Genomic DNA, 26,258 nt, shown 5'->3' with positions numbered 1-26,258 from the left:
TTTCCTTTTTTAGTTTTTGGATACATTGTGTTGTGTGGATTCTTTCAGTTTCAGAATTTACAATAGTTAAGATAATTACAAAAGTTACAAAAGTTAAGATAATTACAGCTGTGTCAGTTGTTACCTTCTCAGTAACTTTGTGTGTCTATGTAGAATTTAAGGGATTTATCTGAACACTCAATAAGCAGTGATTGGCAGGTATGTGTTGCAAATAGCATCCTCCGTGTTAATGGCAAAGCAGAAATAATCTTTAAAGATTTTCCAAGTGCTTATTTATAAAGATTGTTCATTAGTTAAATGTTACTATGCCCTCACACATAATTAATTACAAGCTCTTACCTGTATATATCCCAGACACTTTATAAAGGAAAATAAGTTTGTGACTTCTGAACAGAAGTAGAAGGCCTTATCAGTTAATGTTAATTGTTCACAAAATAGGTTAAATGTAAGTGTGCAAATAAATAAAGCGATGGTATCGAAGTTGGAAAATAAAGCATTTGTAAGTCTAGATGGCATCACAGCTGTGAGCAATATCCATCTCTGTAGTCACTCACTGAAGAATTCTGTAGGCAGCAAGACAGAACAGGTTTGGGTCTGCCGGGAGGAGAAAGGAGAGCATGTCATGCAGAGGACCACTGTGGACTCCTCAGCTTGTCTTCTGAGCCTTCCTTCTGAAAAGGGGCTAGGCACAGCATCTGGCTGACCCTGGCAGGATTCTTCCTTCACGTAGCTGAAGTTGCTTGATGAGAGAAATAGCACCTAGAGATAAGTGATCCAGTTTACCATGAACATGGGGCTTGCAGGGTGGGGATAGCTCAGTCTCTGTGGGCTGCGATTCTTCCTGACAGGGATGTGCGGGGTGCTGTCAGTGCTTGGCTGGAAGCCGGAGCATTATTCACTGAGAACTATCCTCCTTAATCTGTTCTGAAGCCAATTAAGCAACTTGCATCCCCAAACGAGGATTGGGCACATGGTGCCATTTCTTGGTGTTTAATAAGTTAAATCTGGCAGAAAATCCTGCCCATAAGTCCGCAGTGAATCATTTGTTTCCCTGCTCTGCTCAGAACCTCGTTGTCAAACTATAGGAGGCTCTCCGGCCTCATATTAAGCCATTTTCTCTTGCCTTGTTACCTGTCATGGTTAAAAACAAAACTGAAGGTCTGCTCAGTCCGTCAGATCCGTTCCTTAGGAATGGTTTTGAAGATAAATGGGAAGTAACTCTTGAGTAGCCGGTCCTCAGTTGGAACGAGCTAGAACACACTGCCAGGTGGCAACACAGAATGATTTATAATAGCTAACAAGTGTATTGGTAGGTAAGTAATATTTCAGTTTTGAAAAACAGCATTTCCATGAGGTTTTGAAGACAGCTAGGAAATAAGGAATATATCCTAAATCCAATAAAAATATCTCAGATTGAAAAGTTGCTGCTTTCTTTCATGCTGCTTTTTTTGTACTGCATGGTTAAATCTATAATATTTTAAGGTCTTCTGTAGCTAAAAGGAATCATTCAAACTCTCAAAAACAGAATAATAAAACGTTAAATGGATAAAGCTGGTAATTTACCATACATCATCAAATATCTTCCCAGTCACTAATGTAGTGGTGTTCATGGTTATCTTCTGTTTCATCCACTTTAAGGTCTTACTTCATTTTTCCCATATAGATCAGTGGTAAGACTGTAGGTTGTACAGATCAGTGTGCTTAAATATCTGTATTACAATAGCTGTTGAGGGTTCTTTGGTTAGATGGAGCTGTTCTGTGTTTTAGGAGACACAGATAAAATTGGTAAGGGGTTTGAAACACCATCTTTAAAACTACTTGTTTTATTGTTCTGCAGGACAGGATTGATGAGGTGGAAGAATGGGACTAAAAGGATGCTACACTCTTTCCTGGGGTTGCCACAGCTGAAATAACCTGATATGTTATGGCTTTACATTTATTAGTGCATTTTCTTATTTCTACAGTCACAGTCCTTTCAGACAGCACAAAACCAAAGATAAGCATGAGATCGACCGGATGACGCTCACCGTGGTAAGGATCATGGCGACAGTTGCAGTTCCTTTCCTCTTGTTTACTAAACTCCCAGTTCCTCTAAAAAGTGGAACTATATAGCCTGCTTTCTGAGAAAGCTGTATTTACACATGGAAGAGTTGTTTGCAAACACTATCAAAGAATGCTGCTCTCCTGTGTGGAGAAGGCAGACCACAGTACTTCTGTAATGAAACGTCTCTCTTTGTATATCTTTTTTCATAGAATGTGGAGTTACCAGATTCGTTTTCTCCTGAACTAAAATCCCTTTTGGAAGGGCTCCTGCAACGGGATGTTAGCAAGAGACTTGGATGCCAAGGAAGAAGGTAGGTGTTCTCTTCTTGGACCACTGCCTTTAAAGATCACCACTTCTCTGTAAGTGAATGAATTAGTTCTGAGTAAAAATCAGCTTCCTGTCATGAGGATTTTATTTTATTGGTTTGTACAATTGTTTGGACAATTCTTGTCATTAAAGGCACTTTTTTCTCCACCCAAGTCCTCTGCAGTCATGCTCATATCAGATGGTGCTTATATATGTTTAATTATGGATGTTCATATTTTTGTCCCTGTATTGTTTTTTGTTTTTGCCTTGTTGGAATGAAGTTGTGATACTTCATTTGGTCATATTAATAGCTAAAATTCATTGCTTGTATTGCAGCTGTGGTTATAAGCAAACAACATAAAGGAAAAAAAATACAACAACAAAGGCATGGAAAGCCATGAATACTTCCTTTCCATATTGGGTTGCTTTTTTCCAGATATAGCTGTATCATTTCATGAGTCTAAGGAAAAAAGTGTGTTTTCTGTTTGTTTGTTTTTTACTGACCACAGAATACTGTTTGCTTCTGCCGTGCTTAGCTTGCTTGTAGCTTTTAACTAGAATTATTATTATCACCTATTTAAAAACCCAGTGCATTTCTTCTGTGAGATTGGGAAAGAAAACTATGAGAAGAGTAAATACCTGTTGAGAAATCATTGGCAATGTGCGCTACCTGTAATTAGTAGTCCCTACTGAGGCTGGCTGTAATTCCAGTGAGGCGCTCTAATCGTTTTTGTATCATGGAGCCCTCCATGATAATGGCCTGTCTGAAATTGCTTTTCATCCTTGGGCCTATCAAGAGCAGTTGTTTACTTTGCCATAAATGAGGTATGATATCAAATGGAGTAGAGTAAGCTTGTTCTTTAGAAGTAATGTATGGGACCTGATAATGGGAGAGAACTGTTTGTTGTTAGAAATGATGGAATACCATAGAAAAATGAGGATGATTATTTGCCAGAGTTACAACAATATTTCCAATGTTTCCACATTAAAACCTTCTCTTCTGTTGTTTACTTAGGAATACTTTTTTTTTTTTTTTGAAAGAGAAAGCATTGTACTGATGTTTTCAAGTGATACAAATGCTTGACCTTTGAAAGCTTTAGATTTCTCAAAGATATTTGATTTGAAGGCCCTTTCGTTTTGTTGACTTCAGTTACTTTCATTTTGCAGTGCACAAGAAGTAAAAGAACATCCTTTCTTCAAAGGGATTGATTGGCAGCAAGTGTATTTACAAAAGGTAAAGGACTAAGAGAGTAACCACAACTTGCTTGGTAAAGCAGTAAAAAGAAACTATGCCTGAACAGGTGGTGGATAGAAGACCTGAGTATTCCTGTCCCCAGAACAGATGCTCACTTGCGCAAAAGCATGGTGAATGGTTGAGGAGAACTGTTGGGCATTCATTGCTACAAGTCTTCCTGATCAGTTGTACTGAATTATTATGTTATCGGGGTTAAAGGACAATGTGGTTTCTTCGGCTTGGCTGTCTCAAAAATGCATTATTTTGTGTTTTTTTTCTTTTTTTTCCCCACAGTTTTTGCAAAAGCTTTTCCTAAATTAGTGGAGAATTTCTTTATCCTGAAGTTTAATTTCAAATGACATTCTGTTGCACAGTCCTGTGTACTTTGTGCAAAGAGTTAAAAGGCCTTGTATATCTACAGAATGTATTTAAATAATGTCCATTAATTTGTCTGTAATTATGCTGCTTTGGCTTTCTAGTATCCTCCACCATTGATCCCTCCCCGGGGAGAAGTAAATGCAGCAGACGCTTTTGATATTGGGTCATTTGATGAAGAGGACACTAAAGGCATTAAGGTATACAACTTTAAACAGTATGTAAAGAATGGCAATTTGACTGTTGTACTCATCCCTTCATGTGTGGCATGCCATTCCTTTGCTTCAGGGGCTACTGAACGTGCAAGGAACTGTTTCAGGTTTGTAAACTTAATCCGTGCCCTTATGAAGGGGTAGTTTGGGCTGGATGGCTGTTTTTTATTGTTGATGGTGGCTTTTTTTTACTTGTCAAGTCTTTATTTTTTAGTTTGACTGAAGTCTACTTTCCTATCCAAATGTTTATATGATAAAAACAAATATTTCAAACGGCCAGACAAATTCTGGGAAATCCTCTGTTTTCAGGAGTACTTAATAGTTTGCAGTTTTAAAAATTGTATCTAATTCCTGCTATGGGGAGTGAAGAAAAAATTACTGTTCCTAAAACATTGTTTGACTTAAACGTACGTTCAGTAGAAATACTAAATAATTTTGTAAATTCTTACATTCTTAGGGTGATGCTTTTGGGAATCACAGTAACATTTATATTGTTGGTGAAGTTCTTTGTTGGATTAGTTACACATACATCTTGGGTATCAGTAGCAAATGAGAATAGCACATGAAGCCAGAATGTATAACACAGCTCTCACGCAGTGAATTAAGGAGAAAAAATTATCCTCTTAGTTTATGTCACTATTTAACATTATCTTCCTGTTGCATATTCCAACTGCAAAACACATTAGGAATGTGAATCCTCTTGATGTTCTGAAGGAGGTCTTTTTTTTTTTTTTTTTTTCCTCCTTTTTTAATTCTGGAGAACATGCAGTTGATAATTTGAGAGTTGTCTAGGATTTTTAGAAGTTATTTTTGGAAATAACTTCTCATTCTGTAAATGCAGTATTTTTGAATAAGTTCATGTACAGGTTGCAGTTGAAACCTTGTACCCGCAGTGCTGTATGTTATCAGAGGAATGTCCAGTCATCTGAAAACCTATTTTGGAGAAAAATACTAGTGAAAGCTTGGATAAATTATGCTAAATCATATTTTAATACTGCTTCCTTATGTTCAGACAGTACAGTGGAAAATTCTTGAAATAACAAACTGTGTATTGATGTAGCATCTTTGTAAGTTAGAAAAGTAATGAGAGAAACTACCAGGTCCTGATACTATAGAAAAATCTAAGGAAAACCATACAAAGGAAAAAATAAAAACTGGCATTAAAGCTGCTGGCCCATTCCCGACCCATGTGGTACATCTCCTCTCCTGCAGCTTCCCTGGGGGCTTTGGGACAGCGGCTGGATCAGTGCTTCTCTTAGGTCTGTCCCATTGGCTGCTTTTATCATTCATTTCCTCAACAGATCAAACTTTATTTTTGTTATTACAGAAGTGAGTCAGGAGAGAAACTAATTGCTCTAAGCTTGATAAGCAAAAAAACATGTGAGCTACTCGCTGTGCCTAAAAAAGGAGCTTGCCTGTCAGTGTCACCTGCTGTGATTACAGAAGTTGGCAGAGAAAGGATTTTACGTGTTTAAAGAGAAATGCAGAGATCCCAAGATGTTCTTTATCCCAGAAAATTTTGTATCTTCAGTGTTGGTCTGACAGGATACCAGCTCCCTGAAGTTCTGGAATGCTGTAATCCCAGGATCTGTAAACTCAATTCCAGAAGAACACCTTGCAAGCAGCCGGGTGGTCTTTGTATTCCTTTAGGGTGGTCGGCCCGATGTTCTCCTCAAGGCTTGTACCTGTCAGGGGTGCAGCCAGATCGCTTTGTGTAACCTTTGCTCGGGCTGCCCGTAAGGTAAATCCGTCCTCAGTCACAAGTGGATGGGGACACGGTGCACAGCTGCTGGCTGTGCGGGTTCACGGGGACACGGCCACTCCTGGGAGGGGGCTCGGTAACCCCATCCCTCTGACTCAGCTGCTGCCGGGCATTCCTCAGTGTGACAGCGTCAGGGTGCTGGGCTCCCCTCGCTACTGCTGCAGGTTATATTTACCCCGTGGTGTGTCCCGTGACACCCCGAGGGACACCTGCCTTCGGTGGCAGGCTGGGGGGACAGCGGTGGATGGATGCCGCTGCGGCCTGGGGGCTGTTCCCTTGGCACAGCACCACGAACAAAAGTCCAGTTCTCTGCTGATCGGCAGAAGCTGAAGCAAGTGAGGAGGAGAGTTTTGACCCATCCCCACATGAAAAACTTCAATAATTGTGTATTGAAAACATTGATGGCTTTTTGTGCCTTGTGGCTAAACCCAGAGTACTGCGGTACCAAGCAGTGCCCCTTCTGAAGACCCTGAACTTCGGTCCCTTCAGTGCAATTCAGTGCAAGTACTGCGTGTAGGTAGGGGTGAAGGGGAGGAAGAAGTCAAACAACAGGAAAATAATGAGGTCTGCAGCATTCATTACTGAATTTTGGAGGTTTATTACGAGGAATGTACAATTAAGTTCTGAAAACATGGAAGGCATCATTGTTTAAAAGGTACTGTTTAATTTAGAGCCCTAATACTGCATAATCTATTTATACTTAATTTGTCATACTGGAATTTTTGTGGAGACAAACTTTTTAATACTATTAGGCATTTTGTTAACGCTGATTATGCAACAAAGTTAAGAATCCACTACTTGCATTTTAAATAATTACCAAATGTAAAAACTAGAGAACATAATGGGAAAAGGTTGAGTAAGGCTCTTAGAGCTTTCAAACCAATCAAGTTTTGAACAGGTGGTTTGTTCTTGCCATATAAATTAACATCTATGCTTAAATCAGTATCTGTGCTTTCTCAGTGGGCACCTCTGTGGGCACCTGTTGGTTCTGGTAAGGTTAGAGGTCAGTGCATCTTTTAAAGTAATCCTGTTGTATGGAAAACTATTAACTTCTGGGGACAAGAATAGTAGAACTTACTAAAATGATGTTTTTTTATGTTGTTTTTCTCTTGCAAGCTGCTTGATAGTGACCAGGAATTATATAAGAACTTCCCTCTGGTAATATCGGAGCGTTGGCAGCAAGAAGTAGCAGAAACTGTTTATGATGCAGTAAATGCAGACACAGATAAAATTGAGGCCAGAAAAAGGGCTAAAAATAAGCAGCTTGGCCATGAGGAAGGTAATCTTTCAAATACACTTCTCTTCATCTTTTACTGCTAGCTAGTAGTAATTCATGTGTTTGAAGTTCCACACAACAGACTCTCATATTACTGTCACTCACCAGTAATTGCTAGAATTCATTTAGTCACTATTGTGTTCCTTAAGATGTTTCTTAATGTTGTGAAGTGCTGTACGATGGCATAATGTTTTGGAAAGTCTTTTGTAGTGTCTTTTAAAGATTGTTATGTACAGCCTTTCATCGCTTTTGTTGGTGGTGTGTGCTCGGAAAAGGGTATGTGGGATTTGCTATCATTACAAAGAAGACACGGAATAACGCAGGAGGTCCTTCACGGCCAACCTCACTGGCGTGCATGAGAATGTTGCACCGCAGACTCTGAGCTTTGGATAGCAGTACAGAGTTCTTTTAGTAGTAAGCCAGGTTTTAAGAACTAAATTCAGTTCCTAGTTACTCCACTGCAGTCTCATCAGCTCACGTGATTAAGGCGAATTGGCTCCGGGTGTGCCTGTGCACACAGAACCCCGACTGCACGCCTGTTGATAGCACACCGAGTCACACGTTTGGGCTACGTTGGTCAACAGAGCACATCTGCAGCATGTTTTCAGGCAGTGCCTTGTTTTGCACACTGATGTTTCCTGTTGTTACAGATTATGCACTTGGGAAGGATTGTATCATGCATGGATACATGCTGAAATTGGGGAACCCATTCTTGACTCAGTGGCAGCGTCGTTACTTTTACCTCTTCCCAAACAGACTTGAATGGCGAGGAGAAGGAGAGTCACGGGTAAGTGAGGTGACTCCAGGGAGCCGCAGCTTCCAGGGGCGTGAGAGACAGGTGGCTCTGGAGGCAAATCTGAGAATTCATACTCAGATACACCTTCCACAGAAGGAGAATTTTGTCTGAGTAATCACCTAGTGGATTTGAGTCACTACTCCAGGAAACTTATCTAAAGTTTTGCTTTAGTTAATGGGTAGCAACACTGCACTGAGGAAACATAAAATTGTCTTGAGAAACCTGTTTACTTTGTTTTATTGTGCTTTTAAAGTAATTTGGTAGTTCATGGTGTCATTTTTCATTTAGGACCGCTGGACTATTTATACAAAAAAACATAAACTGGTAAGGTCATAAATGCTATAGCATTTTATTTCAAAGAAAATGCTATAGTAACCTTAGTTTAGTCCAGCTGTGATCATGTAGTTGGCAGATCACTTGTATGTTTAGTTAAGTACGGGTTTGGAGTTTTGAAATATTCAAACTTATGAGACTTACAGACTTATGGTCTGTAGGGAAAGCTTTGCTGCAAACTGCTGTGTATGTTTGCTTCTTCATCAGTATATAGTGCTTAAGTATTCCCTTTCAGCTTTTTGTTATAGTCAGTAAGGTGGTCTTTTTTTTTTTTTTTTTAACAGCAGTGATGTTTGGAAAATATATAAAAATTATATGCAGCTCTCTTTAGGGAAGATAGTGAATATTTTGTATGTAGACACACCTATGGGTAGATGCTTATTTCATACTGTCATTATTGGCTCTTCTAGCTTATATTTTGTTGTCTCTGTTTAAGTAACCAAGCCCCTTGCTAAATCTCTCTTACCTTATAATCTATTTTTAGTTCACTACTCAGTCTTCAGAAGTAAAGAATGTTTGATATGACAATGCTGTTAAATTAGTAAATGACTGTTAATGTTCATAACTTCATTCACGTGTCTCATCCAGAAAAAAAGAGCCATTGGTTTTATTTGATGGGCAACAGATTTTTTTCATACCATTTCTCTGCTTTATTTTTGTAAATACTACAGCAAAACCTGTTGACAATGGAACAAATAGTATCTGTTGAAGAAACACAAATTAAAGATAAGAAATGCATCTTACTGAGAATTAAAGGAGGAAAACAGTTTGTCCTACAGTGTGAGGTAAGACGCTTGTTTTTCCATAACTCTTAGCCAGACGTTTTACATGTGATGAGCATTTTTGCAGGACCTCCCATTGTGTGCTGAGTAGTGTAATTTATGTAGCAAACCTTAACCTAAGCAAGACCAGGAAGTTCTTATCACGCTCTAGTTCTGACAGTAGGAAGCCTGCAGGTGTGCCACTTTGTGTCATGGGTTTCAGTGGCATTTGGGCCAAAATGAACTGAGTTTAATAAGTGAGTAAAAACTTCAAAACTTCTCAACCTACATGAGCTTCTAAGGCTGTGCTGGCACACGCAACTCACTGCAGCTGCTACACGGTAGTTGATGTGTGTGCAAGGGAGGGAGTACACAAGTCCTCAAAGGATTTGGACCGTCTGTACTTGTTGCTGCTGCTGTGCCTGGCTTTGGCAGGCCAATGGAGAAGCAAAGGGCTGTATGTTTTCATCATCCAGGGTTATTCATTCCCTCAGGAAATTAAAATAAGTTGCTCTAAGTGCTATCGAAAGAAGACGCTATTGGCAGTTTTACTATGAAGTGCCAAACTACTTCTGTATCTCTTTCAGAGTGACCCAGAATTTGTTCAGTGGAAAAAAGAGCTGACAGAAGCTTTTACTGAGGCACAGAGGTTGCTGCGCCGGGCTCCAAAGTTTCTCAATAAATCTCGCTCAACAGTTGTAGAGCTTTCAAAGCCACCGCTCAGCCACAGGAATAGCAATGGTCTGTAGGAGAACAAAGTTCACTTAGGGAAAGCTACTGCGTGAACATGTTGAGTTTCACAGAATCCTTATGAATTACTTTGTGCAGTCCTGGAAGCAGGATGTGCTTAGGAGAGGAAGAATTAGATGTTTACAGCATGGGATTATGTCAGAACTCTGTCTCTGGAGGTGGTGAAGACTGGAACAATGGCAAGTGAATTCATGCTCCTAGCAGTGGTGGAACTATCACATGTAGAGGCTGCATATTGCTCCCATGCATTCCTGCACCCTGGCGGTGTCTGGGAACGGTCCGTTACTCTAGAACTACTGATGGAAGGAAGATGCTGTTTTCTCTGCAATACCCTTGTTTGGTGCATACCAAGCCTGGAAACTGAAGTGGTTACTGCTGGCTAGAATTACACTTGTGTGTGATACCGACAAATCCCTCAACTTTGGAAGGAGCTGCAGACTTGCCATGTTGGATAACCTTTAATCTGTCGTGTTGCCATGTTCTTTCCGACCATTACTGCTGACTTTATAATAACCTTTCTCCATACTGCTGATGATCAACAGTGTGACTCTTATGCACTTCAAAGTACTGAATTCTAACTGTCCTGTGGTTTAAATGTTATTGCTACTTCATGGAAACATTGAACTCAAGTTATTCACTTGGTTTGTTGTACTCAGTAATAGTAGCTACCACCGTTTTGCTTCTTCTACGTATATGCAGTCCTATAACTGACACAATAGAGTAATAACTGGTGAAGAGGAATTTATGGTAGCTTCATCTAGTGCTCTGTTGTATAAATTGACTATTTTAGCACAGTTTTTAAAGAGCAGATTCCTTTTGACAAGTTTACAGTGAATATAAAGACAGTTCTTTTCCATTTCAGGTCAACTGCACTTTTTAAAAATTAAAAGGAAATTATTCAAATCCAATGCATTCTAGTGCATGTACTGGGTTAAGATGTCTGGGCACCTCGGTACGTATCCTGGATCACTCTTCAGTTACGGGACTTGTGGATCCTTGTCTGTTGTACACAAAACATAAGCAAGTGTGTTCTCATAGCATAGCTATCCCAGGCTTCCACCGTAGCTGAGCTCTGGAGGTCGTGCTTACATCACATGGCTCAGCTTGCAAAAGGATTTTTAATTTTCTTTTCTAGAGAATTCAAAATGTCCACATTGAAAACAGTCTGAGAATACTGAGGATGGAACTCACAAAACGAGCTGATCAAATGCCAGATTTGTATTAATTCTGCCTGAGACATCAGTCATGTCGTGTGGAAACTCTTTGCAAAAGTAACGATATAATCCCTAACTGTTAGACAACTTCCAGCATGTGATGTCAGCCTCTCCGAGTCATTGTGGTGTTTTATAAGAGTTCTGTCAGGGCCGAATTTAAGCTTTTTTTCTGATTCTGTAAATGCCTTAGAGAACATTTTCTGCCCAGTTACAGTGGTACAGCTCTCACAGTCCCTGAAGATGGTGAGAACTGCACCTCTGTAAGTGGGAACAGCAGCTGCACCAACAGCATGCTCTGTCCACCTGGTGTGCACAGTTTGTCTCGCTTGTGTTGCTAGCAGGTAACCACAGAGTTGTAGACTTACGTCCTTTGTAGAAAAAATTACAAATTGGCTTAAGTAGGAGAATTATTCTGAAAGTATTTGTTTATCCTGAACACTCTAGTGGTAAAATTGGATGTAGTTGCTTCTAACAGTGAGAGTGGCTTAACTGCATAGCATGTGCTTTCACAAGTGTGCAAACTCTTAGGTACAAGCTGGTGCAGCATAAAAGGAAAAATGTGTTTGGGAGATACCCCGCGTGAGTCAGGCCATACCTTTTTGTGAGTTTTTCCCATTTATTTTTTGATTTACTCTGTGAAAAGAGTACCGACGTCTCTGTCCTTCTGGCTGGTAAGTGATGTTCAGTGTCTCAGCATCCTCTGTAAGAAGTGGTACTTACTGAAGTTGGAACACAGGATGTCTCATCATACTGGTGTTGCCTGTGCACTGGGTGTCATTAAGGTTTTCCTGCAATACCATGCAAAGCTTTCATTTTTCTTGTTGATTTGGAAAGAAAGCTCCAGTTATGATAAACTCTTCTCTTAGCTCTCATGTGACTTGTTCATATTTCCTTAGTTCCTTACTGGTTCCATTTTCCTCTTTAGTTGTTTTCCACGGTTGCTTTTTACGATAGGTCCTTGTTGGCAGAGGCTGGCAGCTCCTGATGCAGCACATCGTAGCTCTGGGCTCCGTAAGGAGGGGTGGACCTGCAGTTGGGAAATGGTGCCTCAGAAACACAGGTATTAGCCAAAACGACGGCGGTGCATGACTTACGGGAATAGGCGTATTGGAAGGGTAATGGAGTTGGGATGGCCGTAGGACATGCTCGTTAACCTGGGCCTGATTGCCTCGTCTGCGTCAGCGGTGGTTTGGGGCTTCCTGGCAGCCGAGTGCCGTCCGCGGCACCGCTCCGGAGCGTTGGCTGCAGTGGGGCCGGGACAGGAGGGCAGCGTTCCTGTCCTGTACTCTGGTTTATTGGTGACGTATAGAAGGTCTGTACTGGTCACTCACACGTGGCCGTGCTGGTACAGGAGGAGGAGAGGTTACCGGAGCAAGAACCCCGCACGCATCGGCTACGTTACGGCCCCGGGAACAGGGGAAATTCTGTGCGGAAAGATCTGGGTCTGGTGGTGTGGGGAGAGGTGTGAAATTCAGCCATTCAAAGCACGGTGTGCCGTACTACCCCTAGCTGGTCGTTCCCGGTCTAGGTACTAAATTCTCCAAAGGTTTTTCTTGGACAAAGATGCTTGATGGTCTTGTTTTACACGAGGGTCTTCAGATGTACGTGTGGAAAATCTTGTTGAACACTGAGAAAGTAAGCCACAGCATTAATTTTATGCATGTTGACCACATTCGTGTGGCTTTTTTTAAAGTTCAGGGAAGTAAAGATAAAAGAAATCAGAGCTTCAGGCATCAACAGACCCAAGTGAATGATTAAGCACAGATTTTTAAACAAATCTTCTGAAAGTCCTATAAAAAATGCTTCTGTACCGAAGATTTATGCACGTAGGGAAATTGTTTCTTACCTTTCAAAACAGAAAATGAGCCACACCGACTACTCCCCTGAGGTATCCACATGCCCTCTGCGTTGCGGGGATTATTTTCTAGTTATTCTTTGTGTCCGATGTATGAGCTGATAAAAGCAGGAAGACTAGATCCTGGCAAGCAAGTGCGTGGATGACGTGATTGTGGAAAGAAGTGTGATTTCTGTGGGAGCTGGACTCGGGGGCTTCGTACTGACTTCCAGAAGAGCTGCGGCTCTGCTCCGTGTTCTTCTCTCTTTTTTTTTTTTTCCCCGCTGTGAGGTAGGGTGGTGGCGTTTCTGATGTGTGGGACTCGCTGTGATTTAATGGCTCGTTTAAAGATGGGGACACAGCAAAATCTTGCCAGGTTCAGACTTTAATGAATTGAAATCGAAGTGCAGGAGAAGCACCCCACCAGTTATTCGGGCTGCAAGCAGTGTGTTCCCAGGGGCACCAGCACAGTAGGTGCTGCCAAGCGTTCCCGTGTGCCAGCTGAGATGTCCCCTCATTGCCGGCATAAATGTGGCAATTCTGTTGTTCCAATGTGGTGATGATTCTGCGTACTTACGCAACTGTTCAAGGAACGTATTTATATAAATTCATTCAACTGCAGGCTATCCACTTTTCTGAGTTTTACAGCCTCTTGGTGTTATTTATGCTCGAACTTGGTCCGGTGAGGTCTAAGGCTGCGGTCCTGTTGTGCCACTTGGGGATGAGCTCGGTGGCACCGGTCTGGAGACGATCCTGCTTGTGCTGATGTTACCGATGTGGTGCCCCCGCCGGGCTCTGGAGCAAAGGCTCTGAGCATGCTGGTGGCCGCAGGACGTGGCTGGGGAACAAGGGCTGCGCGGGGCAGGCATCCGCACTGGGAGCTGGGACGTGCGCCTCTGGGCAGACGTCCCTCGAGTCCAGCGGCTCTCCGTCAGAAAAGCAGCAGCCGTTTCCTTCCCCTCCTTCCACTGAGGTGGAAAAAAAGTGAATAGGATCACCAGGTTGGGTTTGGTTTTAAAATAAAGGCAGGTGTTTGCAGTCCAGTGCTGAGATAATAGGAGTATTGTGAATTTGGTGCTAAAAAATCCCAGCTGTGGCGCTGGTGATGCTGGCGTGGCTCTGCGGCTCCTGTCCGTGGCAGCGACGAGCTGGGCTGCAGTTACCGTGGGGCTTCGGCCTCCGGAGGCAGGGAATGGTTTGGGGAAAGGGGAGTCCCCGGAGCTCTGCGCGTTGCTCTTTTCCTGGCAGCTGATCAGCTTCAGGACTAGATTCGTCTTGAATATCACTTACCTGTCTACGTAGCAAGTCGCATACTGCTTGTACTGTTCCCCACGCAGCAGATGGCAACGACACCGTTACTTTAACTCTGAAATGCTCACACTTTACGTATACGTGGAGGAAGGACTATTGTGAAGTGTACAGTAGCAAGTAAATAGTTCTGGTTGTGTTGATTAATATAAGGAATGAGTCAGTTCTACAAATGAAAAACCTGAAAAACATATTTTGAAAAAGCATAGTATTAATTTTAATATTGTAAAAAAAAAGGAAAGTATCTAAAATATACAGAGAGCATATGTATATCCAAATGTCTGAGGAATTTCAAGATAATCTACGTTTGTTTTCTGTTGATTTCTATTCCATGGTGTACATATTGTGTGGATTGGACATTGGCTGTTTTAATACTATTGTTAAATTGTATTTTTATTTTGTGTTAAACTAATCATCACAGACTCAGCTTTATTTTGTTTATGTAAAGGTTGCTATGCTATGTAGGTATAAATCCAAGAATTCTATTTTAACAAAAAAGCATTTTATATTATTTATTAAATACATGTTTCTCCAACTTCTGACATTCCACAGAAATCCTGCTCCATCTATGTATAGCTTGTCTGAAGAAACGGCAGTTCCTTTCAAACAGGATCCGTCAGCTTTATTCTGTTTTTCATAATAAAGTCGAAATAGTTTTGGTCTGTCCGAGCTACCCGTCTGTTATGGGCATGCTGAATTTCCTGCGTTATCAGGACCATCTCTAGGTGCAGTGGTTTATAAATGCGGAAACTCCTGAAAATGCTCGCAGATAAGCGCTCGGTCTGGGAGCTGTAAATCCCCCTTTATTCCTCAGTGTTCCGCTGAGTGGCGGTTTATGCACGCAGTCTGCGGTGTGTGGAACAAGAATTAATGACCTTAAATCGGGGCAGGGAAGAGTCAGCTCAGATATTTAAAACGCTCTTTAATTGTGAAGTTAATGAACTAATGGAAAGGGAGCCCGGAGAGGCCGTAGAACTTGAGCACCGGGATAGGGCAGGAAGCCTTCAGCTCACAGCCCTTATGTTCAGCAGCGGTGCGGAGCGGTTGGGCTGTAGGGCAGGGATGGGCGAGCTGGCGTCTGGCAGAGGTGGTTGTGGGATTTACTGGGATGGCCCCAGTGGACAGCAGCCCCGGGGGTCCACGGGGAGCAGCTCACCCAGGGCTCCTGAGCCATGGTCGGGGCGCACGAGCGATGTGGGGCAGCGCCGGAGCTTGGCCGGCCAAAAACATGCGCTGGAGCGCTGCTGCGGATCCGTAGGTAACAAAGCCAGACGCCCCTTCCCAGGCAGGGTACGAAAATAGCGCTAAATTCATCAGATAACTCATTTGCTAAAAATAATTCTGCTTTCCCATTGTGGTCTCTGTGGTTTGAGGAGTACATTTAGGTGCTGAAGTACGCGCTGTTAACTTCCCCCCGTTGTGGCGCTGGGAGCGCGTCCCTGTTTGGGTTCAACGACGGCATTTCGAGGGTGAGCTGCTGTGTGTCTGCCGTGCTGGCGAAGCTGACGCACGGTGCTGGTGCCGGCAGGACCCGCGGCAGGACGAGGGGGCTGCTCTCCCCCACCCTGGCCCTTGCCCTGCTTCCCTCTTCCCACCCTGTCCCCCCCGGCTCCTGTGCTGGGACGGGAGCGCTCGCACTGCGCTGCTCTGCCCGGGGGGCTCACACGGGGCGGCTGCCGTGGGCTTGGCAGGTGCCAGAGCCGGGTGCCGTTAGGAAACCTGAGGACGGGCTCAGAAAGCGGGCTGGGAGTGCCTGGGACCGGAGTGACTCGCATCGCCAGGCTGGAAAAGGAGGCGGGCGCGGGCTGTAGCTGCCCGTCGGTGCGGGAGGCTTTCCGGCTGGACGGGCTTGTGTTGAGGACAGGGAGAGAGCAGGTGAGACACCAAATAAATGGGTCTGAAAAACAGAATAAAGTGAGAGAATCCTATGAGAGGTGTTTTCATGAGCACTGTTTCAGTGACTAAATTCAGTCCTTCAAAAAAAAGGAGCAGATTCACATGAATAGCTACTCGTGATTTAAAGAAATATATTGAAAGAGAACCTGTTTTCAATGTGTAATTTAATGGTAAGAAAAGCCAGTATCTGTAAATAACTTTAGATATTGTATCTATGAGAATCATCATTTGTTTTATGTACTTGGCTCTTTTCATATTTATTGTGCAGAGGAGGGTTTGCCCCTTGCTGGTGTATACTACTGCACGTGTGAGGTAGTACTTTTCACAGAGACTATGTTCAGAGTTTACAGTCCTCCGCAACTTGTGATGTGCCACACTTAGTTAATTCTGCCATTATTTTTTTAAAGGATTATTTTGGAACAGCTAAGCTGCTTTTGTGTGTTGGTCAACTGCTCTCATACAAAGAGAACCCCAATAAAAAATGTCATTTGAGCGTGTGCTGCCGCTTGGTCCTTTCCCATCTCGTGGCTGTTCCCGGCCCCTCAGTGGAGCTGAACCGAGGTGACCGCCGTTCTTCCCGACAAAAGCCTTGGGCTGGAAAAGGTGGGAAGAGTTTAGGAAGCACCATCGTGGTGAGAGCCTTGGGTGCGGGGTTTGCACGTTGCACGAGGCCGGGCACAGTGGCTGCTCAGTGCTCTGCTGGCCCCTGCTGCTGCTGCCTGGCCCCCCACGGAGAGACCCGGTGCCTCCGATGGATTTCTCTGATTTTTTCTTCAAACCTGTGCCTCTGTTTCCCACAGCATCCCCATCGCAGAGGTGAATCCCTTCTCTGACCAGGGAAGACATCACTCGCAGGCTCAGTATTTTTTCAGGCTTTTTCCACGAGGCGCTGCTCCACAGGGTGGGAGGCAGCAGGTCCTGCGTGTCAGGGTCCCCGATGCTCCCCCAGCCACCACCTGGGGGGCTTCTGAGCGTGATCCTCAGCTCGGGTGTGCTGCAGCAAAGTGAAAACCCACCCCGTGCCCCCCAGCAGCCCCTGGGCACGGCACCGCGGTGCGCCAGCAGTGCTGGGGTGCCCCTGCCCCGGGGAGCTGGGGCCATGGCACCACTCTCACCGGGGGCACGGGGAGGCTGAAAGCCTGGGGGTCTGCTGGCCCCCTGCCACCAGGGCTCCCTGCGCCTCCCTGGTGCCCCAGGGCTGGGCACTTTGGTGTCACGGAGCGGGGCCAGGCGGGCACGGAGACGCGTGCGGGGTCGGCAGGGCCCCAGGCTGCCCCCCTCGCCTCTCCCAGCCCAGGCCCCGGTGCCACCAGCCGCCTCGGCGGGGTATTTTTAGCAGTGACATGTGTCACCTCAGCTGCCACCGCGGCGAGGGGCGGAGGGGGAGGCGCAGGCAGCCCCACCGCCACGCCTGCTGCTGCCTTTGCTCTCCGGCTCGCTGGGGTCCAGCACCGCGGCAGCGCCCGGTGCCACCGGCGTGGGCCAGCAGCCCCCGCGCCCCCGGCACCACACGCAGGTAAGGGGCACCCCGGGGTGGGCTTCGGGGGCTGGGGGCAGGTCAGGGCCCAAAAGGAGCGTTTTGGCCACGTTTTGGCCGTGCTTTCAGCCCAACGCCGGGCCCCTCGGTGGGGAGGGCTATTTTTAGGTGGGAATGAAGGGCGATAGCAGCAGCCCCGGCTCCGGAGGCGGCTTCCAGCAGCCGGTCTGTGCCCGAGGGCTGCGGTGGGAGCGGGGATGGGGACGGGGATGGGGTGATCCCTGTCCTGTGCTGGGGGGTGGTGGGGACCCCTCGGTGGCCTCAGCTCCCACCAGGTCCTGGGAGGCAGGGGGGTGGGAGTGAGCCCCCGGGCAGCTGCAGCATGGGGACCAGACCCACGTGGCTGTGGCCCGAGTGGGGAGAAAAAGAGGCGGTGGTGGTGGTGGTGGTCCTGGCCCTGGTTTGTGGGCTTGGTTGAGGCACGTCCCCCTCTGTGCCTCAGTTTCCCCATGGATCCAGTTGTGGCTCACAGGCACGGGGTCCCCACTACGGGCACCATGTGGGCTGGGGGCTCCACACCACGATGTGGGGGGCTGCTCCCCCCATGGCCGCAGAGCCCTGCTGTGGGGTCGGTGAGGGGGCAGCACCGGTCCCCAGGGGGTCTGTGGGGCAGGTGGCAGCCGGGACACGTGGCGCCCGGGGCTGTCGCCCAAGAAGGCAAATGACATTCCTGAGCCGGGCTCCTGGGCCGCTCCAGCGCTCCTGCCCTTTACTGTACAAGGCGACACGGGCCCGGCCAGCCCCGACCCGCTCGGTGCCTGAATGATCCCGACAGGTGAAGCCGGGATCAGCCCTCAGCGGGGCACGGTTGCACCCAGCGCCGCCCCGGTGCCACCGCCACCCGTGACGCCGCCTCCCGGCACCCCCTGGCCTTGCTCCACGCCGGGGCCGGAGGTGGCTGCACGTGGCCGTGTGCTCCCCGAGGCTGTAAAACGACCCAGACCCTCCATGGCCGGCTCCCGGCTCCTGTCCCTGCGCCAGCCGGGGCTGGAGATGTCCCGGGAGGGTCCCCCTGGCCCAAGCACGGCCCCGCGTGGCGGCACCCCTCGCTAACTCTCTCCTCTCTCTCCCCCTGGCTCTCCGTAAGGCACCGTCCGGTCTCGCTGCCGCCATGGCCATCTCCTCGCGCCTCGCGCTCTGGGAGCAGAAGGGAAGTGTTGGTTGGGGCCGGCGGGAGGGGACGCCCCGCAGCCGGCCACGTCCCCCTGCCCTGCACGTCGCCGCGCTCACGCTGCTTCCAGCTCGGGGCACTTTGCAGCCTGAATTTTCTGTTCTGAGCAATTCCCCTGCTGCTGGCGGCTCTCTGCAGGGCTGAGCCTGCAGGGGCTGGTGCTGGGTGCTGCTTTCTGGCATGGCAGAAGGCGAGCGGCTTGGGAAGCCCTGTGCTGCGAGGGGCCCTGTGCTGCGAGGGGCTGGGGTCAGGGCCGGCACGGAGGGCCCTGCGGGGCCACACGCTGTCAGCAGCTCCTTGGCCCCTTGCAGCCTGCCCTGGGTGGCCAGGCTGGAGCTGCATGTGGGGCTTTTCTTCCCAGCACTCGGCCTCCTGCTGGGTGCAGCATCCCCGTGCCAGCCTGGGGGTCTCGCTGGCAACCTGCACAGCCCCTGCACGGGCAGAGCAGGGCCCGGTGCTCGGCTCAGCTGCCCCTGCGTGCTCGTGCCGCTGCTGTCCCCGCGGGGCTGGCTGGGCTGGGGCGCATCCCCGCACTGCCCCGTAACCCAGCTTCTGCTCCTGCAAACAGATCCGGGAGGAGGACCGGGCCCCCCCGCCGTCTGCACCCCCCCTGCTCCTCTCTGTCATTCCTGGGGGGTTCATCAAGCAGCTCGTCCGCGAGACCGAGAAGGAGTCCAAGGAGGCGAGACTGAAGAAGAAAGCCAAGGCCACCGCGAAAGAGGACGTGAGTACCGAGCAAATCGTGCCCTCCCTGCAGTGCTTGGGTGGCCGCCTGCCCCTGGTGTCACCCCCTGGGGCTCAGATGGGGAGGTTGAGGCTCACAGTGCACCCCCCCGGCCGGGCCGGATCCTGCCCCATCCCTGTCAGACCCGGGCTCCTCTCCTTCTCTTGGCAGCCCGTGGGGGAGGCCGGCGGGACCCGCACCGGGGACACCCCAGCTGCTGGAGGAGCCGCGGCCAGCAAGGGGCAGCCGCTGCAGAACGGGCTGCACGCAGAGGGGCAGGGGGGTGAGGGAGCCCCGGCCCCCCCGGACACAGCGCTGCCACCTGGGAGGGCTGCACCGGGCCCCGGACCCTGCAAAGCCCCGGCCCCCACCCCCAGACCAGCAGAGACCCCTCACCCGGGGGCTCCCGAGGCGGCGAAGCCATCGTCGTGCCCTGAGAAGAGCCCCAAGGACGCACACCCAGGGGGGAGCCCCCCAGCTCCAGCCCCCGCGCCCAGCAAGGGCCCCCAGAGCTGCAGCAAAGGCCCAGTGAAGGAGGGGGACGCACTCAAGGGGAAGGGTCCTGAGGGCAGCAAGGAGAAGGGGGCACCTGAGGGCAGCAAGGAGGAGGAGAAGGGGGCACCCGACAGCAAAAAGAAGGAGAAGGGGGCAGCTGAGAGCAACAAGAAGAAGGGGGAACCTGAGAGCAGCAAGGAGAAGGGGGCACCTGCAATCCGCGAGGGGCCCACAGCCAAGGGGAGGACCAAGAGGGAGCTGGCGCTGGCCAAGAAGGAGCCGGAGAAGATGAAGAAAGATGCGGGAGGTGTCAAGGAGGCGAGGGGAATTAAAGAGCCTGAAAAAACTACAAACAAGTCTGAGGGACCTAAGGGGGAGCCGGGAGGCATCCAAGGAAAGCCAGAAGATGTGGCAAAGGAGGCAGGGAAGGCAAAGGAAAAGTCAGGGAAGAGTAAAGAGGCACCAGAAGGAAGCAAGGAGGCACCCAGAGAGAGCAAAGAAGCAAGCACGGAGAGCAAAGAGGAGACGGCAGACAGCGCAGACCAGGACCAGGTAATGCTTCTGCAGCTGTCGTCCGTCTAGGGGGTGCGGGTGCAGTTTTGTGCAGCTCCTCCCATTCGTGTGCCCTCGGCTGGGGGCTGGGGGGGAGGCAGGAGGGCAGAGGGGGGCAGTGCTCAGGGCTGGAAGTGTTTCCGTGAATGGGGACGTGCATTTCTTCCTGCTCAGTTTCCTGCCTGTTCCTGCACTTTTCCCCTCTCTCCTCCCCGCAGGCCCCCAGGGACGTGTGGTACGAGGCGGAGAAGGTCTGGCTCCTCCAGCGGGACGGCTTCACGCTCGGTAACTCGCCGCGCTCTGCCTTCGCCTTCCTGCGCCCAGCTCCAGAGGCACTTCGGGGTCTGGCCACGGGATGCGAGCCGGGTGCCCCCTCGGCAGCCCCCAGCACCCCTGGCCCTGCCCCACGCGGGGCCCACGGGCTCACGCTCGTCTCGTTGCAGCCACGCAGCTGAAGCCGGACGTGGGGACGCCGGAGCTGCCGTTGGGCAGGGTGAGGGTGCGCCTGGAGGCGGACGGCAGCGTGGTCGAGGTGGACGAGGACAGCGTGCAGCGGGTGAGCCCGGCCTTCGGCCTCTGCGGGGACTGGCAGGGGGCTGGGAGCCCCGTCCGCAGCACCAGGCACGGGGCAGGATGCGAGCACAGAGGCCGCCGTCCCGCTGGTGGGAGGGCGACGGCACGGTGCCGGTGGCCACCAGGACGGTGGTCCCGGTCGCCGGCTGCTCCCCGATGGGGCCGGTCCTTTCCCCACAGAGCAACCCCCCCAGCCTGGACCTGGCCGAGGACCTGGCCTCGCTCATCAGCCTCAACGAGTGCAGCGCCCTCAACACGCTGCGGCACCGGCTGGGCGCCCAGCTCCCCTACACGTACGCCGGGCCCAGCCTGCTGGCCCTCGGGGGGGGACCCAACGCCGCCAGCCGGGCGGCCAAGGTGAGGGGGGGGGGGTCCGCATCCCTCGGGGGGATCCCCCGGTGCCGCCGCTCGCGGGGGGCTGTGATGGGAGGCGGGCACCGACCCCCTCCCCCGGGACGGCGGTGGAGGAGCCGGGAGCTCCGGTACCGGCAGAGGGCACCGTGGCACCGCGCACACCGGGGCTGCGGGGGCTGTGCGGGGCTGGGGGTCCTCCGGGGGTGGGGGTGAGGGCTTGGGGATGCTGCGGGGGGTGTGTGGGGCGGGGGATGCACCGCTGCCAGCCCAGGAGTTCTCCCAGCACCCAGGAGCAAAGCTCTGCCTTGCTGTCACTGCAGCTGGGATCAGGTCAGGGTGCGGTGCCTGTGGCGCACAGGGAATCTCAGGGGGGTCTTGCACCCTGGGGAGAAACCGTTGCCCCCCGTGTGTGCCACCTCCATGCTTTTCTCCCCAAGAAGCCCCCTGAGCGCTGTGCTGGCCGCTCCCTGCCATGCTCTCCTTCCACGCAGGTGGTGAAGGGCCGTCGGGACGGGATGCCCCCGCACCTCTGCTCCTTGGCACAGCGAGCCTACAGGACCCTGCTCATGGAGCGGCACGACCAGGCCATCGTGCCCCTGGGGCGCAGCGGAGCGGGGAGGACGGCGAGCTGCCAGGGCGCCCTGGAGTACCTGGTGGGCACGGCGGGCAGCGTGGACGGCACGGTCTCAGGTACGGGGCCGGTGGGCAGGAGACCCCTGGGGCTGCGCGTGCCCTTTGCCTCCTGGAACTTCCAGATTTGCTATTTTGATAAACACCAGAGTAAGCACCAGAAGGGAATTACTTGCCTGCTATGGGCAGCACTTCTCCCCTCTCATCAAGTTACCGATGACGTGAGGGGAAGCGCTGTTAAGCAATCAGCTGGAGAGCAGCTCTGGGCTTTGGGGTCTGGGCGAGCTGCGGGCACGGCACGCTCCTGCCAAGGGCTGACGAAGGCACATCCCCTCCTGCTGGCACAAGAGCTGCCACAGGGCAGGACGGCTCGCTGGTGTGTGCGGGTCGAGCTGGGGGTGCAGCCAGGAGGAGAAGCTGCCCTGGGTGCCTCCTGAGCAGCTGCTGGTGCTGGGTTTCAGTGGAGAAGATCCAGGCGATGTTCACGGTCCTGGGAGCCTTCGGGTCAGTGACCACGAGCCACAGCAGCAGCTCCACGCGCTTCTCCATGGTTCTCTCGCTGGATTTCAGCGCCACGGGCCGCATAACCGCCGCTCACCTCCAGGTACCCTGCGCCACCCCGGTGCCACCGCCACCTGTGACGCCACCTCCCGGCACCCCCTGGTGCCTGCTGGATCCAGCAGGGACAGGGACAGACCCGGTGCCGCACTCCGTGGTGAACCCAGCTGAGCTGCTGTGGTGCCAGGGAGGGGACGAGGAGCGGTGCTCAGCTCTGCTTCTTCTGCACCAAGGGTGCCCCCAGGTCACGCTAAGCAGGAGCGCTGCTAGAGGCTTACCTGGGTCCCCATCACGAGCCGACCCCTCCACTTAAGGGAGCACAGAACAGGGGCAGAGAGAAGCATTTATGAAGTATTTATATAGGGGTTTTTATCACCGTCGTGGCTGTTGCACAGAGCTGCTTCACAGGGCTGCCCCCAGGCCTTCTCTGGAAGAGGAGGGGGCTTGACACACACAGGCTGCGGCATCCCTGCCAGGGCCGCTGCATTGCCCAGGCCTCCGGAGGCAGGGAGAACCACAGGTGGTGCATGTTTCTGCCAGAGTTTTGCCCCTTGACCCATGCCTGGGGTGCTCCTGCCTGCACGACCCGCTGTGCACAGCCCCGGGTGGCCGGCGTGCTCCCCAGGGCCACCTGCAGCCCTGCAAGTAGGAGCCCGGCGCTTCCTCAGTAGCTCCTGGTGGCATCTCCCCACCCCTGGGTGCCACTGTCCCCAGCTTGCCTGGACACCCTGCCCGCACCGAGCTCCCCATGCTGGGGACTGGGGCTGGGGGCTGCCGCCGACGCCTGCCTCTGTTCCCCCCCAGACCATGCTGCTGGAGAGGGGCCGAGTCGCCCAGCAGCCCCTCGGGGAGAGCAACTTCAACGTCTTCCCTCTGATGCTGGCGGGCCTGGATGCGGCGCAGAGGTGAGCGTGCTGCCGTGGGGCTGAGCACCCCGTGGGGCTGCAGGGTGCAGGGGCTGTGTGAGCCCAGCACCCCGGGGTGCCCCTGGGACACTGGGTGCTGGTGAGCTTGGCTACGGCTCATGCAAGCAATTCCTCCTGTCCTGTCCTCATGGCACTGGGCTGCTCTGCTCCTTGCCTCTCTGCACGGCTGCACACCCCTCCACAAGGGGTTCCCCTATTGTATATACTCACATTTGCTCCAAAAATGTGTTTTCTGCGACTGCTCCCCCTGTGATAAAGAGATTGTGACGGTGATCATGTTAGTGACGCCGTAGGGATTTTTAGAAATTAATGTTTGATAGATTTTACAGATTTTCTAGAATGCAGGAGCGTTTTCTGTGCCCCCTCTCTTCACTAAAACTAGAACTGGGCAGAGGCTGTGCTTCCAAATACCTTCCCCTGCACCGAGCTCTGCGCGGGGGGTCCTGGTGTGGCTCACAGCGCACTGCGTGGCACTGAGCAGGGCTTAGTTCTTGTTTTTCCCAACCCCTTCCAGGACCACGCTGCACCTGCACCAGGTGGCTGAGAGCAACTCCTTCGGGATCAAGCCGTTCTCAAAGGTAGGGAGCAAAGACTGAGCCTCCGGCACCCCCTGCCCGTGTCCCTCTGCGCCCATCTCCTGGGTCGCCCCTGCAGCTCCCCGGGGCGTGCTGGCTGCTGAGCCCCTGCTCAGAATACTGCTGTTAGGGGTGAGAAGGTGGCCACTGATTTCCAGAATCGCTCCTTATTAGTCTGAGCTGTTTGCAAGTATTAGGCAGACTGCCACTGAGCCGAAGCGCTGGGATGAATCGCAGCAGTCTGCGGTTACGTCCCCTGTTGAAGCGTTCAATATTCAGCCTTCTTTAGGTGGCTCCAGCCCGGGGCCACACGAAGCAGCTGCCGCAGCGGCTCCCACCGAGGGCACGGCGAGGCCCTGAGGTCCTCGCACTGCTGGTGCCACAGGAACGCAGGCAGATTTGGGTTCAGAGATGGGGTTTTACACCGCCCTCTGAAACAGCAGCCCCCGGCCACTGTTCCCTGTCCCCCACGGCACACACATGTCCCTGGGCAGCCAGGCTCAGCCGTGTGGCTTGGGAAGGGCTCAGAGCATCCTGAGCCAGGGCGAGCAGATGGCACCGTGGGGCCGCCTGGCCGAGAGCCTGGTCCCTTCCCGGGGCAGGGTCACCTTGGCCGGTGCTGATGGGGTCATCCCGGCACAAGGGAAGGAGAAACTGCCCCAAACCTCCCAGCTGAGTGGGGCCAGGCTGGCTTTGTGCTCTCTGTTGTTTTAGGTCGGGATACATTTCCTTGAAATGCCATTTTCCTTCCTGATCTCTGCTCTGGATTTTTAAACTGGAAATCTAATTGGCGGCTTCCCAGCCTTTGTCCTCTTGCCTTCCTCTGCCATATTTCCATAATCCAACCCAAATAAGCCGCTGATGGTGCAGAGCAGAGCTCCCCATCCCCGTGCCACCCCGTGGTGCTCCCGGTGATGCCTCCCCTCCTGTTCCCTTCCTCCCGCAGCCCGAGGAGAAGCAGAGAGCCTCGGCGGCGTTCGCCCAGCTCCAGGCTGCCATGGGCGCGCTGGGCATCACGGCGGAGGAGCAGGCGGCCGTGTGGCGCGTGCTGGCCGGCATCTACCACCTGGGAGCCGCTGGGGCCTGCAAAGGTAAGGGGGGCTCATGCCCCCTTTCCCTGCACCCTTTATTAGGGCCTGGGATCAGGGGTGAGAGATGGAGCAGGTCCCTGCGTGCTGGGGTCTCGCTGGTTGCTCCCCAGAGGTGTTGAGGTGTGATGCTCGCAGGGGGGCTGCTGCACAAGAGCTTTTCTCGCACGCTTTGGGCCAGGGTGATGCTGCATATTGCTCCGGGGGGGTCAGGATCTGGTCTGTCCTGGGGCTGCCTGCAGGCAGGACGGGGTCTGCGAGGCTTCGCCTCCTCCCAGCTCTCTGGGGAGGAGCGGGGCTGGTGACTCCTTGGGGAGCGCCTCTGGTTTGTGCCCCCCGCGTCCCCGAGGGCACTGCGAAGGGGCAGCTTCAGGTAGCGGTAATTTTATCATCTCTTGAGTGTCTAATGCGGTAACCGAATTATATTAGGATGATTCTGGATGAAGATTGTATTTATAAAGACTTTATTAATACAGGCATATAGAAATTGCCTTATCCCTTATAAATTATTTTAAGATGTGCTCTAACCCGTTTTAGAGACAGCCACATTGATTTACACACTTCAATTTATGAGGGCTGCATAAAGGCTGCTATAAACTCAGCCGTAGACATTTATAAATGTCTCCGCAACATGTCATAACACATCTGATGGTAATTTATGCCATTAATCATTTATTAATTATTTTAAAAGGATGAATGCTGTCGTCACTTAAAGTGTGTTCTCTTTCTCCTCTCCGGCGTTTTCTTTCCCCATCTCCCCTGACACCCTTCCAGCTGTTTAAAAATGACCCTGCTGTCTCAGGCTGGAGTGTAGCGATAAGGCTTTTAGTAAAAAATGGCAGGCCTTCTGCCTCGAGAGTTTTCAGCAGAGCAGACTTGGGAGACGCGTCTCTTTTTGAAATCACCCAGAGCTGGCAGGGGGCTTTGCTGTGCCTGGGGGCCCTGTCGGTGCCCCCGTCTGCTCCTGGGGGCTG

At 50.9% G+C, this 26,258-nt stretch overlaps 2 protein-coding genes across 10 annotated transcripts in view; both read left to right on the top strand.

Annotated features, from left to right (window-relative positions):
- GRK3 (G protein-coupled receptor kinase 3) overlaps window positions 1-16,594 on the top strand; it is a 52,974-nt gene extending 36,380 nt beyond the window's left edge. Inside the window, exons 13-20 of the mRNA XM_035340162.1 lie at window positions 1,965-2,031; window positions 2,254-2,354; window positions 3,518-3,584; window positions 4,064-4,159; window positions 7,050-7,212; window positions 7,860-7,996; window positions 9,010-9,123; window positions 9,687-16,594. Of these exons, the coding sequence (XP_035196053.1) occupies window positions 1,965-2,031; window positions 2,254-2,354; window positions 3,518-3,584; window positions 4,064-4,159; window positions 7,050-7,212; window positions 7,860-7,996; window positions 9,010-9,123; window positions 9,687-9,848 (907 nt within the window). The 3' untranslated portion in view covers window positions 9,849-16,594. The remainder of the gene's footprint in view (window positions 1-1,964; window positions 2,032-2,253; window positions 2,355-3,517; window positions 3,585-4,063; window positions 4,160-7,049; window positions 7,213-7,859; window positions 7,997-9,009; window positions 9,124-9,686) is intronic.
- Window positions 16,595-17,489: 895 nt separating this feature from the next.
- MYO18B (myosin XVIIIB) overlaps window positions 17,490-26,258 on the top strand; it is a 59,056-nt gene continuing 50,287 nt past the window's right edge. For 4 of the 9 annotated variants that reach the window (XM_035340147.1, XM_035340151.1, XM_035340145.1 and 1 more), the window contains exons 1-12: window positions 17,490-17,617; window positions 18,726-18,788; window positions 19,378-19,533; window positions 19,705-20,580; window positions 20,799-20,865; window positions 21,024-21,136; window positions 21,334-21,510; window positions 21,999-22,197; window positions 22,599-22,741; window positions 23,500-23,600; window positions 24,136-24,199; window positions 25,143-25,287. In XM_035340147.1, coding sequence (XP_035196038.1) covers window positions 18,750-18,788; window positions 19,378-19,533; window positions 19,705-20,580; window positions 20,799-20,865; window positions 21,024-21,136; window positions 21,334-21,510; window positions 21,999-22,197; window positions 22,599-22,741; window positions 23,500-23,600; window positions 24,136-24,199; window positions 25,143-25,287 — 2,080 coding nt within the window. In that variant the 5' untranslated portion in view covers window positions 17,490-17,617; window positions 18,726-18,749. The remainder of the gene's footprint in view (window positions 17,618-18,725; window positions 18,789-19,377; window positions 19,534-19,704; window positions 20,581-20,798; window positions 20,866-21,023; window positions 21,137-21,333; window positions 21,511-21,998; window positions 22,198-22,598; window positions 22,742-23,499; window positions 23,601-24,135; window positions 24,200-25,142; window positions 25,288-26,258) is intronic. The other 5 variants (XM_035340152.1, XM_035340154.1, XM_035340150.1 and 2 more) reach the window with 5 other exon arrangements.

The sequence above is a fragment of the Oxyura jamaicensis genome, chromosome 15 (genome assembly GCF_011077185.1).
Source record: "Oxyura jamaicensis isolate SHBP4307 breed ruddy duck chromosome 15, BPBGC_Ojam_1.0, whole genome shotgun sequence".
Classification (NCBI taxonomy): Eukaryota; Metazoa; Chordata; class Aves; order Anseriformes; family Anatidae; genus Oxyura; species Oxyura jamaicensis.
This window is presented reverse-complemented; position numbering and strand designations above follow the sequence as displayed.